The sequence below is a fragment of the Berghia stephanieae genome, chromosome 10 (genome assembly GCF_034508935.2).
Source record: "Berghia stephanieae isolate SIO BIC M18660-M18661 chromosome 10, UCSD_Bste_1.3, whole genome shotgun sequence".
Classification (NCBI taxonomy): Eukaryota; Metazoa; Mollusca; class Gastropoda; order Nudibranchia; family Aeolidiidae; genus Berghia; species Berghia stephanieae.
In genome coordinates, this window is record NC_088369.1 from 9,322,177 (window position 1) to 9,339,801 (window position 17,625).

General features: G+C 34.9%; 1 protein-coding gene across 8 annotated transcripts in view; it reads right to left on the bottom strand.

The window, feature by feature from the left end:
- LOC144956200 (mediator of RNA polymerase II transcription subunit 12-like protein) overlaps positions 1–17,625 on the bottom strand; it is a 119,197-nt gene that overhangs the window by 93,930 nt on the left and 7,642 nt on the right. For all 8 annotated transcript variants that reach the window (XM_078886636.1, XM_078886635.1, XM_078886634.1 and 5 more), the window contains exons 2-14: positions 15,051–15,113; positions 13,873–13,911; positions 12,815–12,922; positions 12,351–12,431; positions 10,335–10,494; positions 8,697–8,887; positions 7,989–8,099; positions 6,972–7,105; positions 5,335–5,614; positions 3,924–4,023; positions 2,098–2,234; positions 1,175–1,306; positions 406–529 (exon numbers count right to left, since the gene is read on the bottom strand). In XM_078886636.1, the coding sequence (XP_078742762.1) occupies positions 406–529; positions 1,175–1,306; positions 2,098–2,234; positions 3,924–4,023; positions 5,335–5,614; positions 6,972–7,105; positions 7,989–8,099; positions 8,697–8,887; positions 10,335–10,407 (1,282 nt within the window). In that variant the 5' untranslated portion in view covers positions 10,408–10,494; positions 12,351–12,431; positions 12,815–12,922; positions 13,873–13,911; positions 15,051–15,113. The remainder of the gene's footprint in view (positions 1–405; positions 530–1,174; positions 1,307–2,097; positions 2,235–3,923; positions 4,024–5,334; positions 5,615–6,971; positions 7,106–7,988; positions 8,100–8,696; positions 8,888–10,334; positions 10,495–12,350; positions 12,432–12,814; positions 12,923–13,872; positions 13,912–15,050; positions 15,114–17,625) is intronic.

Below are 17,625 nucleotides of genomic sequence, written 5' to 3' on the forward strand. Positions count from 1 at the left end.
TGGTGATCAGAAAGATATCCATTTTCTTTTTTTTTTAAATTCAAAACGAATACAAATTCTAATCAGGTCTATTTACACGTGAGTCGAATGCTCTACTAATCAATCTATGAACTCTGAAGCATAATCTAATCTTTTGATGATAAAAAAAAAAAAAAAAGAAAACCCCCAAAAAACGTACGTGAGAGTTGCTTGGTTCAAAACAAAAAAACAAAAACAAACAAAAGCAAAATGAAAAACAGAAAACAAAAAAAAAAAATAAATAAATAAAAATAAAAATTTAAGCTGATATTATACCATGTGAATAATTTTGCAGGAATTGAATAGGTCAAAGAGCTATGAAATGCTGCGGTCGGGTCTGAAGGGTGAAATAAACCATAAATTTATTATATAGATATTTAGGCTTACCTAAGACTGGAGCTCTGGTATCTAGAAAATTCATGAGAAGGGATTGGAAAATGGGAGTGGTGGATGCCAGATCGGCTTGCTCAGAGTCTTTTTCATCCATGGAACTGTCTAGATCTCCATATTTCTAGGATACAAATACATTTTTTTTAAAGCAGCAAAAAAAAAAGCAACTATTTATATCCATTCTTTTTTTTTTCTTTCTTTCAGATAATCCATTCATACTGAAGTATACTTGTTTGAAGGTCAGATAACCCACAGTTTTATGGGCTCATTGTTTGTTGTATAGCGTAAAATATTGTCTATTACAACAGTGTTAAGTTAGGCTCATAATTCCTCACGGCCATCAGCCTGCAATTATGTGTAAATTGTTTCAATCACATTTATTTTAAAAGTTTAGTTATTCAAGTCTCAAAAGCAAAATTGTTTCTTTTTAAAGAGGATAGCATTTTAAAAGTTTCAAACATGTATCTAAATAAAATTGACTTTACGAAGTTGATTTTCTTCTCTGAAAAAAATTCTGAAGGCCTTGAGAAATGAATCTGATGAGAGAGTGAGAGAGAGAGAGAGAGAGAGAGAGAGAGAGAGAGAGAGAGAGAGAGAGAGAGAGAGAGAGAGAGAGAGAGAGAGAGAGAAAGAGAGAAAGAGAGAGAGACAGACAGAGAAAGAGAGAGAGAGAGAGAGAGAGAGAGAGAGAGAGAGAGAGAGAGAGAGAGAGAGAGAGAGAGAGAGAGAGAGAGAGACAGACAGACAGACAAAGTGTAGCACTAACCTCATTTCTCAGCTCGGCTTGCCGTCTTTCCATGAGGAGAGCCACCACAATACATCTGTGGTCACCAACCCTTTGAATGCTAACCGCCCAGTCCACTAAAAGATTAATGATTGGTTCATCACCTATGGACGTCTAATATAAGAAAATATTTTTTAAAAGAAAAGTTTAAAGTTTCAACTTAACACACTCATCATTTGAGTTCAAATGACAACATACAATAACGACAATAAAAAAGAATCTTTAAAAGCTAAGAGTATAAGGCCATAAGGCCCATGGAGTCAGGTTCCGCTTCTGTAGTCTTAAATGGACAGTAGCAATTGCTAACCTTTGTATAGGACACTAGTCGATTGCAAAGACTTTACTAGCAGACCAAAAAGACCTGGCTACCCAATAATTGATTAACAAGCGATTTATACCAGCCTCTTTGCTTCTGAAGGAAAAGCTAAAATATTGAGCTATCCTGATAGAAAAAAATGGATGATGAAACCAAGTCTTGCAAGTCTAAAAAGAGCCAATTATTTGTTTTCAAATTTTTTTCCCCTTTTAAAAAAACATTTTTTTAAATTATTCAATTCGAAGATGATCATGATGATAATAACAATTAAATAATAATAATAATAATAATAATAATAATAATAATAATATAATAATAATAATAATAATAATAATAATAATAATAATAATAATAATAATATAATACTAATAATAATAATAATAATAATGACACAACAATAAAAACATAATAATAATAATAATAATAATAATAATAATAATAATAATAATAATAATAATAATAATAATAATAATAATAATAATAATAACAATAATAATAATAAAGATAAAAATGTAACAAAGAGAAAAAGCCCGTCTTAAAATATTTCGTCCTTTGAATACAGCATTTATAATGGAAGCATCAGACAAACCTCGCCGGTTTCCTTGGCACTGCATATAGAAAAGATGTCGTTGTACAACGTATCCATGTTGTGGGCACTGCTCACTTCTTCAAAATTGTGCTGGTCCAAAGTGTCCAGAACTTTCAACACTTTGCTCATGACATTTCCTGTAAGAGGAAAATGGTTTTACACGTTTTGGTTGAAATTGAAAGACATATGTTTTAAATAAGGTAGCAAATTCTAAAAAGCAGGGATGCCAAATGATTTTTGAAAAAAATAAAAAACGTCCTGAAATTGAACGGAAGCAACACAGCTCACCTAAAATTAAACTTGTAAATAAATAAAAATTTTAAAAATTCCTTTTATTCATCCCATAGGGGAAATTTATCTCTAGGGTCTATTCCCAGGGAAGACTGGAATAACCCAGACATGAGCCGCAGTGCAGCACCGCTAATTGAGCTAGGGTGAGGTGACTTACTCAAGGCCACACAACGCAGCGGTGGACGATCAAACTCAGTACTGAAGCAAAGACCGTATCACTGAGCCGTGCTGCTCTCGAACAAACAAAAAACGTCTCTCATTGCTTTCCCTTTCCCCTTTCCTTTCCTTTGCAAGTGTATGACCATGGGGCCTTTGTGGCACCAATTCCAATAATATCATTTCTGTCTTAACCTCTAGTGGCCTTCTTTTTTAGAGAGAAGAAAAGCTGCTGAAGTGTGAAAAAAAATCCGGAAAAATCAGGAAAAACTAGACATTTGGCATCCCTGAAAAAAAACAATCCCCGAACAGACAGACCAAGAGAAACTGGGAGAAGATCCGTGGATAAAGAGCATAAAGAGGTGGACCTGACCTGGAATAACATCGGTGTCCACGCAGCCAACAGACAGACATGGATGTAAGTCTTTGATAGATGCCTTATATGCGCCCCACGGTTCAATGAGGATTGAGTATGTAAGTAAATCAAAACTAGAAAAGTAATCATTTTGAGATTTGATTACAAATCATCAAAGCACCGACGTGGACTGACATGTCTTTTTTTGGGTAATAGAGAAAGTCTTGATGACAAAAATAAACCATTGTAAACAGTTCTCAGCATGGTTTGTAAAAAAAAAAAAAATTAAAAAAAATAATAATAAAATAAAATTGAATTTTAAAAAATTATAATAAAATAAATAAAATTAAACATTAAAAAAAAAAAAAAGGTCCTAAAAATATCGTCTTAAATAATATAGAATACATAATCAAACAAACTGGTTAATCAATGACAATGAAAGAAAGAAGAGAATCAGTCTAACATAAAAAAACAACAAAAATAATTCTCCAATCAAATTGACACAACTCATGCATATTATTTGAACCAATTTGAAATCGTGTTTGACAGAGCTCTACTTTCTCTGAGACTTATGTAGGATTATTCTGATTTTTATTTCTAAATTATACTATGAGCTTTGTTCATTTATGATTAATTCTATCATGAACAATTTTCAATAACTTCAGTTGTCTATAATAGATATTTTCCACTTTGCATTGCTGCATTGATAAAGATATTTTTTCTTTACATTCAAAGATGTGTAAACACGGTCTGTAAATGACACACAACAAGCTATTTGAGATTGTGTAATTATAAACTTTTGTGTAAGACATTTAAAGGATAACTTCCTATATCCAGCCTTAATAAGATAAGATAAGAAAAACAAAAAAACTTGAGCTTTTATACAGCGCAATATTCACTTAAAGTGCTTTTCAAACTAGAACTCATAAAGAAACGAAGCAAAAGTTAAACCTACAGTAACAAAACTAACCAGACATATTCTTTTTTAACAAAACTGAATGAAAATATCAAATCAAGTTCCTACCAACGGCTGACTGTTGACATTTATCAGACGACCAGTGAACCTCTGCCGAATGACCCCTGGTAATGATCTGTTGTTCTGCTATCCTCAGTTGGTTACGCATCTAGATTGATAACAATAAAAAAAATTAATTAAATTAGGGTAAAATGGAGATCAGGAAAGGTGAGTATGAAAACACGAATCTAAAATTTTGACCAGAAAACTCGTCCTTCAAAACATTGATCGATTAAAAATGACGTGCCAGACAAAGAAGAAAGAAAAAAAACGACAAAAACAAAACAAAAAAATCCCAAACAAAGACCAGCCCAGGTTTGCCAATTCAGGAGGCAAAAGTTTACTAAACTTTTACGCAAACACATTGACCTGCTCCTTTCTGGGTGCTGAACTCTTGTAAAAGGACAATATGTATTACTTTTTTTTCTGTTTCAGAGGAGATTGGAAAATATACTGAGGGTTTATAACCTACTGAATTCCATAAATATACCGAAAATTTTGCAACCTTGGACCAGCCTGCCTCGCTGATGGGATGGGGGTTTTTTCACGATAAGATGACTCATTGAGTCAGTTCTAGTTCTACAACCCAAGTTCATTTTATCTTTCAGCTTTGTGGTCCAGCGGTGTGGTGACTCGTCTTGTCACAAACATCAAATGATGTTAAGCGTGGTCAGTGGTTAAATGGGTGACGGTTATTGTGGAAAATTCTGGTCCCGACATCGTGTCCTTGGGTAAGGCACTTATTTTTTTTACACACATTATCCCACTCAACCCAGGTGTGAATATGTACCTGGATATAGGCAGTGGTGGATAATGCAAAACTGTTAGTACAAAAAGGACACCTAACAGGTGACTGGTACTGTATGAAATGGAAATATGGTTCAATATGATCCGCTGGGGGTATAAATGAAATATTGTGAGGCACATTGAGCATGCTAAATTTTTTTAATGCAACGCTGAGCCACAGATCCATGTAAAAAGAAATTAATTGCAGAGCTACCAAAAGCCTATTTTACAAATATTTTTCTACATACTTACTCCTCTTTGGTGTTTCCTAAACACATAAGGTCGACAGAAAGGAGCGTCAGTGACTTCTGTCTTCTGCCAGCTACCGAACCTCACCCCAGGTCCAACCGAAGGATTTCATCTCTCTCTTTCCACCAATCCCCTCCACGTCTCCAGTGGTCTTCCCCTATTGAGATTACCCTGCAGTGCCCATCTGAGCGCTGTTTTCGGGATTGCTCCCTCCTTCATCAGACAAACATGGCCAATCCATATCCACCTTCATGATTTACAGTTTCAGTAAATATCAATATTTTTCTTACCTCTGCACAATTGTGCGCTTGTCCACTTAAACGTATGATTTTTGACATATCAATTTTCATAATCATTTATTATATATATTTTTCATGATACTTACTAGACCGTTGGAAGAACTGGGTGGCATGGGCAAAGAACTGGGAGCACAGGGAAAGACATCTAAAGGGGAACCGACCAAGAAGGAGTTACTCTTTCCATCACCGAGTGAGTTCCAAACCATGGCGGTGGGACATTTCAACGTGATGATCTGTGCCAGGGAACACAGCTGCAGCACGATAAAACGGTGGGACTGGCACTCTTTGAACTCTGCCACCGAATTGAGGAGGGGGTTACACAACTGCATGGTGGTGTTGATGGCCTGGGCGGGAGTTAATGGTGTACTGGAAAAAAAACAACAACAAAATAAACAATAGCAGGATATAGTGGATGGTTAAAATGTTGCCGCTTGAAGCTCGAATAAAGAAATGACTCGTTTTGAGATTCCCCTCTATCAACAAATAAATAACAATGTGAAATTGAATGTAAGCTTAAATTTAATTACAAAAACAGACCAAGCAAACGTTTCGGGTTTCCCCTTTATCAACAAAGCAGGATGAATAAAACACTACAGATGAATGAGATAAAGTGGTAGTGGTGTTGTTAAGATGCATAAACAAAACATTGATGGGCAGGAAATCTGATAAAGGGGAAACCCAAAACGTTCACTTGATCTGTTTTTGTAATTAAATTGAAGCTTACATTCAATTTCACATTGTTATTTATTTCTTCGAGCTTCGAGCAGCAACATTCACAATACCTTCTATCAACAAAACATGATGACTGAAAAACTAAATACAAATGAGAGATGTCAGAACAGCAGGAGTCAACCTCACATCCCTCATTCATCATTAGTGCTTCATTCATCGTGTTTTGTTGGTAAAGGGGAAACCTGAAATGCCCACATTATCTGCCTCGTTGATTAAATTGAAGCTTCCATTCAATTTCCTATTGCAAGATATACAATCGTTTTGTTTTCAAGCTATTGACGTATGGTTTGTACCATCAAATAGATAAGTGATCTTTCTTTTATAGCATACAAACTAGCCTGTTCTGCATTTCCATTAACAGTTGCAATTTACATTTTTTGAGGTTGCGTTAAATCTTTCTGATAATAGTCACAAGTTCGACACAGGGGCCTTAAGTTCTACATCCTTTACGACATCAGTGACGTATTATCTATCAAAAGGAAAAAAGGGTAGATCAGTACTTTTAATGGAAATAAGAAAAACGAAAAATATTTAGCATCTTGTAATATTTGACATTCATTCATTTGGGTTTAACTGGCAGGGGATAATTTTAAATTGATCTGTGCTCAGATATGTCATCCTGTCTTTGACATTGAATGCAGGTACAAATAGCGCAATTGAAACAAACACAGTACAGTGATCATTATTATTATTATTATTATAAATATTATTATTATTATCATTACTATTATTATTATTAATATTATTATTTTTTAGTATTATTATTACTATCATCATCATCATTATTATTACTATTATCATTAGACCCACCTACAAAATAAATCAAGGCTGAAGACCATAAAGAATTAACTGTGAAAGATCCCAACCCAAAGTTCTTTGCACAACAAGCCTCCCACCCCTCCCCCCCCCCCCTGCTCTCGCCCTCTCCCTCTCAAGTGACTGGACTTTACACTAGATGAAAAGATGAACAGCTTTTGAAACTTTTTCTTACCCATTTGCACTTGTCTGCGGATCCGTACGTCCAAGAACGTGGTCCATCTCCGCCACCAAGTAATGTATTTTTTTGCCACAAAAGTGAGCTAAGCGCCTGGCAAGAATGACAGACTTGCAAATATCGGATATATACTGGGGAATACAAAAAAAAAAAAAAAAGATTACACAATAAGTAAACAAATATATAAATAAATAAACAAACAAACAGACAAGCAAACATGTACATGACTGTATAAGGAGAGAAAGAAAAATATAAATAAATAATAAATAAAATAAATCTGTTTATAAATGAAAAAAAATAAAATTGTGAACAAGTCATGATATAAATTAAAAGTCATCACACTAAAAAAAAAAATCAAGACACAATCGACCTCTTTAGCTTGGACCTGATTGTAACATAATGCTTGCTGACCTCTGAATAAAATGCAATATGGCTTCCACTCGCAATTTCTATCTTTGAACACAACAAGGCTTTTCTCGCCGAGACAGTCACTACCAACGTTGCCCCCCCCCCCCCCGCTCCCCCCTCCCTCAAATATAACACAGTTAAATAAAATTGATAAATTTCTGACTTGTACATTTCTTTACTTAACGGGTTGGGGGGGGGGGGGAGGGGGATGAAGTGGCCGAGTGGTTAAGGCATTGCACTGTGACCCAGAAGATCCCATGTTCGAGCCCCACTTCAGGCACTTTCGTTTTTATCCTTGAGCAAGATTATTAACCCTCAATTCGCTCATTTGGACAACATGGGTGATTCCTGTTGACATCAGACATCTTGTTTGATGAATTATCTGTATTCCTTCGTGGAATGCCAAGGCGATGATGTCATATGATGTCGTGGCGGAAGGGCATAAATCAATTTTAATGGGTTGAATATACTTCTTAATATAGAAATGCTCACAACACACTTTATTTATTACTATCTGTTTAAAAACCATATACACAGTCATGATCTTTACAAATGGAGAATCGTACAAGTCTGTTAAACTCTCATAAACAGGATAAAAATTCTTACTATGTTTAACTGTACAAGGATAAGTTTGAGCACCACGTCCTCTGTTTGCTTCATCTTGTCTGGTAGCTCTATCAGCCAACTGAAGAATTCATGTGGGTCAAACAAACCCTCCTGGAGGAGATGAAGAGAGAGAGAGAGAGGGGAATGTATCAAAAATAACGTGAAATCGTGTCTGCCTTATTGAAAATGTAAAAATCAACATAAAATTCATCAGGTATGAACTGGTAAAATTCAGTAATACTGAACCAAACCAAAAAAAAAAAATGCTACATAAAACTTTTTATAAGAGAGGACATTGGGGTTTTATTGTGGCACACAGGTGATGAAGAAGAAGAAGAAGAAGAAGAAGAAGAAGAAGAAGAAGAAGAAGAAGAAGAAGAAGAAGAAGAAGAAGAAGAAGGAGGAGAGGAGGAGGAGGAGGAGGAGGAGGAGGAGGAGGAGGAGGAGGAGGAGGAGGAGGAGGAGGAGGAGGAGGAGGAGGAGGAGGAGGAGGAGGAGGAGGAGAAGAAGAAGAAGAAGAAGAAGAAGAAGAAGAAGAAGAAGAAGAAGAAGAAGAAGAAGAAGAAGAAGAAGAAGAAGAAGAAGGAGGAGGAGAAGGAGAAGAGAGAATTTAAGAGAGGAACTTTGTCTTAAGGATCATACAGTAAACTTGCATGTGTTTATTGATTTGTTGGGGATAAAATCTTCCACATCAACATCAAGCCTCACCTCATACATGTGATTGGCAAAGCGGGTGCAGTAGGCCCAATTAGTGTTGGCTTGCTCCAAATCAGACTGTGCTGTAGTGGGAGAAGGACTACACAGGAAAGGGACGGCTGGAGCATTGGCAGCCCCGTGATAATAGTCCTGAATTTTCTGGAGCTGGTCCTTGAGGTATTTAGTCAGGGCTTGGGTCCAGTCTAATTCAGGATTGAGAAGTAAATAAAGGAAGAAAGAAATGAATGAATAAATAAATAAATAAATAAATAAATAAATAAACAAATAAATAAATGGAGAAAGGGATTAGGGAAAATTTTATATAATTTTTGTTTAACCTAAAAAAAACACATACACACAAAAATAAAAATAAATAAACCCTCTAAAATTATGTCAATTAAAAAAAATTGTGAGCTTTTAAGCAACACTCTATCCACAAAAAGCTGTTACAAGAAGGCCTAAACCAACAGCAACACTGAATATGTAAGACAAGGCATGCATCCACTTTATCACTGACTTTACTCTAAAATTTTGCATGAAAAATCTGAATCTATTGATAAGGACTTATTGAATGTGTATAAATGATGGGACAGCTAATCAGATCAATTAGACCTCATTGTATCTTTTTTCCCCTTCTTTTTATTGGGGGGGGATGCATCTGTCGCAGATTTTCTTTTTTTTTATCGAGCTTTAATGTAGTGCAATATCCACTAAACATGCTCAAAACGCTTTACAAAGGGTCACTGACCAACAGCAACACGTAACATGACGCCCGTTAGAAGGCGACAATACATTTTGTTTTCAACAGAGACAATGCTGTTAAGGGCCAGGTACTCATTTTACATCTGAGTACGGTGAGAGAATGTGAGTAAAGCGCCTTTTCCGAGGACTTAACTATGAGCCGAGCAAGGCCAGGACCTTCTAATCCGAAAACGAGTGTGTCATACCACGAGATCACAGATTTTGTTGTGTCCAACACAGTGAACAGTAGTTTGCGGATACCCCATGTGTAAATACTATTTTTGGGGTGCCTAATGGTTTCTTAGATGAAAAAACTCACAAAAGCACATAATTCATTTCTAAAAAATAAATAAATAAATGCCACAACACTGAGATTCTTGTCGAGTGTGGATAAATCTTTGCAATCATAATTTGGTCACCAATCAAAGGAGTGACTTTGGTAGCAAAAGTGTACAGTATTATTACCATTTTAATAGCTTTTGCTGTTGGCTTGACTCTCTCCTTACCAGACATTTTCAGGATTTTCCCAAAATTTCACACCAAATTAACACAAAAATAGATTTTTTTATCACTCAGACACAATAGCAGTAAAGTTCTTGCCATACATAATTTCTTTAGAGGAACATGCTCTACAACACACTGTTCATTTTCTTTAAATTTTATGATGTACAAGAGAAATTTGAATAAGAAAAAAAAAACGAACGAGACGATTTTCCTATGGTAAGGAGAGGGTTAAAAAGGGTTCCGAGCCCAAAACGTTCATCGTTTTTTTTTTTGTTTTTTTTTTTGGTATTCTGTTACTTTTTACAGTCCACAATTTCTAGCAGTTGATTTTTCAGCTCCAAATCAAATCCTACTACATTTTCTTTTTTTTTAATGTAAAGGAAGAGAATTTGATTCCAAACATACCAAAGGACTGGTCTACGGACAGCTTCCTTCTGTTCCTGGAGTCCTGTGTTCCCATATTATGAGCTGCTGTCATTTTGATGAACCAAGCAGCTCTTACATGTGGAACGGAGTAGTCACAGAGAGTGGAGAATATTTCCTCTTTCTTATTGAAAGTGGGCACCTGAATTAATCATTTTTTTAAAAAAAAAGATACTAATTAATTAATTTTTTTTTAAATAAAGAAAGAAAGGAAAAGGAATGTTCAATACGTAATGTCATGAAATGCTGAAATTCATTGAATTCTATTTTTTTTTTAAACGAAAATACTTGAGCTTTTATATACTGCAATATCCACTAAACATGCTCAAACCGCTTTACAAAGGGACCCTGACCAACAGCAATATGTAACGGGTAGAATGAAACTTGACGCATGTTAGGCGATATTATAATTTTTTTTCCGACAAAGACAACACTATCAATGGCCAGGTACTCATTTTACACCTCAGTACGGTGAGAGAATGTGAGTAAAGAGCCTTTTCCAAGGACTCAACTATACGCGAGTGAGGTTCGAACCCAGGACCTTCCGATCTGAAAGCGAGTGTCAAACCACTAGATCACATAGCCACACTAAATATTTACAAGTTTGGTAACAGAGCACAATTATGGTCTTAATAAATACTGCTTAAAAAGACAAAATGTTGTGTTAGTTTGACAGTATTTCATTAATCCTAGATGTGACAGGGCATATTTCACTCAAAAAAAACCCAAAAAACTCAACTCAACTTTTGTCAGGATGTACCGTCGTTTCCATTGCTTTCTGCAAGAGATTAGTAACTTAACTGTGATATGACTCGATCTTCTCCAGAGGCTAGAGTCCCACTACAGTTACTAATCTTTTGCTGAACTTGATGGAAACGACAAGCATATCCTGATAGCTGTGGGGTTAAAGCAATTGGGGTTTCAAACACTCGGAATTAGAATACACCCATCTAAAATATACAGTTTCTTACTTAAAAAACAAAGGACATATCACCTTTGTTTTTAAAAATAAAAGAAAACATAAAAACTAAAATATGCTGAGCCAAAAGACTTGTATTCAATTTCGTGACGATTAATTTAAGGATCGTGGATAGCTCAGATGGTAGAGTCACGATCTCCCCGGCCAGACGGAGTTGTTGTACCAGTAAGGTCGAGAGTTCGAGCCCCCATCGCCGCTGTGAAGTTTTTATTCTCTGTTGTCTTCTGGCACTTTCCTACTCACTTCATTTCTTGTTGTTATCAACATAAGTGCCTGCTCCACTCACTTTTCTGACATCCAATACACAGAGCTGCCAACCCCTCACATTCGACAAGTGGAATCATAACATCAAAAAATAGGAATTTGAGACAAAAAATAGGAATTTCGTATTAATGAATAATTCTGGATCAAAATGACCACCAACTGTGCCACCAAACACATAAAGACAGCATTCAGGCACAACTGACAAAACTACATACATCAGATGTGTTAGGTAATGGAATGGGGAAGGGGAAAGGAGTGCATTTAATTTTCCTATTTAGCTCCCTTTTGGCAACCATTAAAAAGAAAATTTGTTATAGTTGTTATAACAAAGAAAGTATTGGACTGGAACCCTCAGGGCAGAAGATCAAGGGGAAGGCCACGAGGAACATGGAGAAGAATTAAAGAAGCTGATATACAGAGAAGTGGTAAGACCTGGAATGAGATAAAAAAGTTGGCTCAAGATAGAGAAGGATGGAAACTGTTTGTCTGTGGCCTATACCCTGACCCAGGGTGAAAAAGGCAATGATGATGATGAAAAAGAAAATTCACCTTTAACCCCCCCCCCCCCCTCCCTCCATTTTTTTTCTTCTTACCCCATTATCATCATTATTGAAAATCGGAATTTTAGATATAATGGCGGAATAGTGGACAAGGAAGAGTAAAAATAGGAATGATTCCACCAAAAGCAGAAGGGTTGGCAGGTATGCGATTACTTGAAGGATTGGAAGCAAAAACTGTTGACATATAATACCCACCTTTCGACTCAGAGATGCTAGAGGTTTGCTTCCTGCTAGGTCTTTGAACCATGCTTCAGTTGACACCTTACTACATGCAGCCTGGATGATGTGAAAAACAACATAATAAACAAAAGTATGGATTGAAAGAGATGAAAAAAAAAATTTTAAACACATAAACATGGACAGATTTTATCTTCAAAATGTTAATTAGATCAAACAAAATATAGGTAGCCAAAACAAACTGATGAAAATAATTATTTCAAAAAAGTTAAAATCAAATTCGCTAGATAAAGCAAGCAGCATAATAAATTAAATAATGTAAATATGTTTTAGATCAAATTTGAACTTTTTTATTTTTCTTCATTGAAAAAAAAACAACAATAATAATGAAATTCTATAAGTTTTTTTTGTTTTTTTTCTACTGAACACATACACACACACACATTGAAAACAAAAACAAAATAAATAAAAATTCAACATACTGGCCAAAAATTTTCCTTGACTGGTAGCTGGGGCTTTTTGCTTTTGCTGTCCTGCAATGTGTTCAGTTCTGTTTTCTTCTTGATGATACTGTTGTAAAATGCGTTGCACTATGAAACATAGAAATGAAATATATTATTTAATCATGGACCAAAACGACACATATAGCTATAAATAACAAACTCTATGACTCAGATTTGTATATGTAATGTTGAACATTGCCATAGTGTGTGTAGTCATATTAGTCTTTACTACGTTAAGTTATGTCTCAATAGGGTAACTTTCAGCTTAATATTTTCAAAGAGGATGCATTTCTTCACAAATGTAAATTTGAAAAGTCTTCTAAAAATTCATCTAGAAGATGACAAGAAGTGTCTTCATGGGGTTAGTTAGGAGCCATCTACAAAGCTGATAGCAATTTCAATAACACTTGTTGATCAACCTATTCAAAAGTTTCAACCTCCTGAAAACAATTCAAGATGTCAAATCTACCATGATACTGTAGTTCTTCAGACCATAGGCCTAATGGAGCCAAAGTTTATCCCAATTTTTAAAGCGTGAAATGGACCTTTGCCTGCTACCGTTTGGATAGAACACTAATCTAAAACAAAGTACTTTCCACCAACTCTTACAGACTTAGCTACCCAAACACTGCTGAATGGACGAGGGAAGGGGGGGGGGTGTCAGAAAGATAGCCTCGACTGTATTCCATGATCAAACTCAGTCCCTTTGCTTGTAAAATGATTGGTCTACCAACTGAGCTATCAAAACCCTGATAAAGCTGTATGACTTAGGGGAAAAAAAAAATAAAATAGAACGGCATTGAGTAAAAACATTTCATGACATTAATGGATTACTATCAATATCAATACAACACATTACTGCTCCTGTTGTAAATACACTAATACTAACAAAACACGAACTGTTCAGTAACTACAGCAAGTCTGTATTGTCTGAAAAGACGAGAAAAAAAATCCCCAACAAATATTACTTTCATTTTCATCTTTCCATGGGGTTTCTAGAAAAATCTAGTACATTGGTACTTATTTGATTTACTTACTTTCTCTAAGGTTATGTCGATTCCCTTTTCAGATCCGCACTGAGGAGAGAAAAGGTTTTGTTTTCAGTAAAGTAAAATTAGTTTTGCAGGGGAAAATCGAAATCAAAATTACCTTTACTATTTAACTATTTACCCTGGGGCAGCATCACAACATATAAAATCATTTTCACAATCTTATAAAGTTGCACGAGAGAAAAAAAATTCGAAGTATAGCAGTCCTTGAGAGCCATACTTCTGATAAAGCTGGGGTTTATCCAAATTTCTGTAAAGTTAAATGAACAGTAACAAATTCTTGCTACCCTTTGGATAGGATGCTAGTCAACCACAAATTACTGGTCACCAGATCTAACGGAAAATACCTTGACTGAACCCAGGACCAGTGACAGGCCCTTGTCTGGAGGTCGGGCAAGCACTCTACCAACTGAGATATATATATATATATATATATATATATATATATATATATATATTATATATATATATATATATATATATATATATATATAATATATATATATATTTATATATATATATATGGACATCTAAGCAAATACTTCTGTTTGCCATTAATTCTAAAAATATGGAAAACCATCAACACTGAATATCAGATTTAAGAAACTTGTAGGTATGAACCCTATGCACTAAGACATTTAATTTTAAGGTAAATGACGTAAAAATAAATAAACAAGTTTCACAAGATTAAAATGTCATAAAATTCAAGGATTAAATTCTCAATAAACATCAATTAGCTAATTGAACAAAAACACCTTTCAAAATTGACATGAGAATGAATGTGCTTTTTTTTTTTTTAAGAAAAAGGAATTGTTGCAAATGGGTATTTTCTTTCTTTTTCAAGTTACAGTCAGAAATAATTAACAGCACTGTGCACATATTTGAAAGATGATATCAAAATCATTTCATAATAATAATAATAATAATAATAATAATAATAATAATAATAATAATAATAAAAAGCTCAAAGTGATATTAAGCTACTAGAAAGTGTGGATTGTAAAATGTAAATGACTAAAATGAATATATAACAGCTTCAAAGAGCTTCTTTATTTTTTTTTTTTTTTTTCGTTATATTATACATTTTTGTTTTTATGAATAAATAGGTCATGACTGCAAGTTGTGGAACATATCAAATGTAAAAAAAACAACAACTTAATCAATACCTCGTCCGATACTATTGTCCCCAATTGAAATCCCTGTTTAACATTCTGAAGATTCAACTCATCCTGAAAGAAGAGAGAAAAACAATATAAAATAACCATTAATTAAATTCATGCTATCTAGTACCTACTTACTTACTTCCAAACCAGTAACCACCTGAGATCTAGCCCTTCGGTCATGTGCCATGACATAGAAGTTAGACATTTTGTAGTTGTTCCAGGTGACTATACAATGTATTTACTGATGCTTGGATTTGGTAGGAGGAGTTTGTATCTCAGGTCTTCAAGTGGTTGACATTCAAGCAAGTGGTGTGTTATGTTGCTATCTAGCAAGATGGACGAGATATAAACTAAAACAGGATTTCCAATCCTGCCAAGTTTTGTTTTATATTTTACTATTGGACAATGTGTTATTTTATGTTTGAAAAGGTTATATATTCCTAAAGGGCTAAAAGTACAGTAACGGTATATTTAAAAGATGCACTAATCTAAGACAAAATATAAGGCATCTTCAATTCAGAATTGTTAATTCTACGAAAAGAAGTCAGAAACCATCTTTTTTCAAAGTATAGTAGGGAAAATAATCTGAAACAGACATGAGCTGAGAAATTGTGTTGGAATTTGAAGGTACGAATCTGTATATAAGCAGGTTTTAATGTAACACACCTTTTCCGAGTCACATGCGCGTCAGTTGTAAAAACGTGACACAGACCCGACCTGGATTCAGTAAAAATTCCATTGTGTTCTTTATGAAATAAAAGCCGAAGTTTGATTGGTTGAAACTATTAGTTTCATCCAATCAGCAGTTTATTTAAGCTGTTTAGGTTGAGTATGAAGCTAGTTATAGACGTATGAAATGACGCGATCAAACCCGAGTGGCGCTATATCTTAGCTACGTCATTCAAACTTGCTAGGCAATTACTGGGAACCGGTCGTTATTTCCGGTTGACCCCAATGCGGTAGAAGGGTTAAGACACCAAAACTAAACCAGTTCACCCCTAGAGTCCTCAGGAGAGTAATGGATGACCAAATATATATTATCAACTCGCAGAATTCAAATGCAAATTGCAAGGGTAAAACTCTCATACAGAAATTTTGTTGACATGATTAATCAACAGTTGTAAATTCATCACATTTTAAAATTTTTACGTATTTGTTTCACAAAATTGGGAGTGCAAAAATTGTTAATGACCGCTCCACCAGATAGTTAATGTGTATAGTATATCTACGCCAAATTTCATCAAGATTGAAGGTGTCAACGATCAACCATCAAAATCCTCTTTTCATGTTTAACCCCCACTTCACCCAGTGGCGAGCTATAGAGAGGCTGCATAGGCATAGTGGGAGATATCCCAGTCACATATTTTGAGTCTTGTATTATAGTAAAATCATCATAATTTGGAACCGTTTATTAGGTAGTCGCATCGCCCGTGGCTGAGCCGCTGATCGAGCCCCGATATCGATGTTACGGCTCTGGAGTGAAAATTGTGTTTACCGGTGAACATAGTTTTACTTCCATTGCCGTGGAATCGCTTCCTGTGCACTAATTTCGTCACTTCCGGTCTCATTTTAAAGAGGAGAAGCCAGCGCATCAGGCGGCGTTTTCAGATTTTTAATCCGTTCATTCTTTGTTCAGATGCCAGCTGTTTGAAAATTTGGTAAGTTTTAACTTCATTTTAAATACATTTTTCATTATATTACCTATTTTTAATTAATGTTATATTATTCGCCAACCATTTTTCTCTATTTGTGTGAATTTTGGTGGTGATTGATGCTGGCGAAAGCGTCTTTTAGTGACTTTAAATACGATGCGTGTTCATGAAGTTGGCGACGGCCAACCAGGATTGCCTCTCGATGTATCCCCGAGTCTCCTGTGTACAGTGCAGTCTGTAAACTATCGACTGCGTTTGCTTTTGTGACTTGTATAAATAATTTCAAGCTAAATAATTGCTGTAAAAAGACTGAAAATAGTCCCATCCATAATTTTAGTTTTATTTTATGAATGAATGTTGAAACTGAAATGACTTTTTAACTGGGATGATACCGGACAACTAAAAATTATGTTCCACTGATATTATTTTTTATCTTTTATTTTTGTTTGTTCTGCAGGTTAAGTGTGTTGGTTTAATTTAATGTGGTTAATTTCAATACAAATAATACAGAATAGCATGATAGAGCCAATTCAAGTATATTTCATTCATTACTTTACTCTTTACCACAACAAAAATTATTATATAACTTTTAATTTTGTTGATTTAATCATAATCGAAGTACTTTTTTTGTTTTCAGAGTCAGACGTTCATTATGACACCACATTTTCATGTTTCATTTCCTGCCTTGTATTTTTAAATATGAAATTGAAATAACAATATGAATTTGATTGTCTGCCACCTCCAACTCCCGTCGTCTGCCGCCTCGAACTCCAGTCGTCTGTCTTGTATTTTTAAATATGAGATTGAAATAACAACATGAATTTGATTGTCTGCCACCTCCAACTCCAGTCGTCTGCCTCCTCCAGCTCCAATAATCTGCCTTGTATTTTTATATATGAAATTGAAATAACAACATGAATTTGATT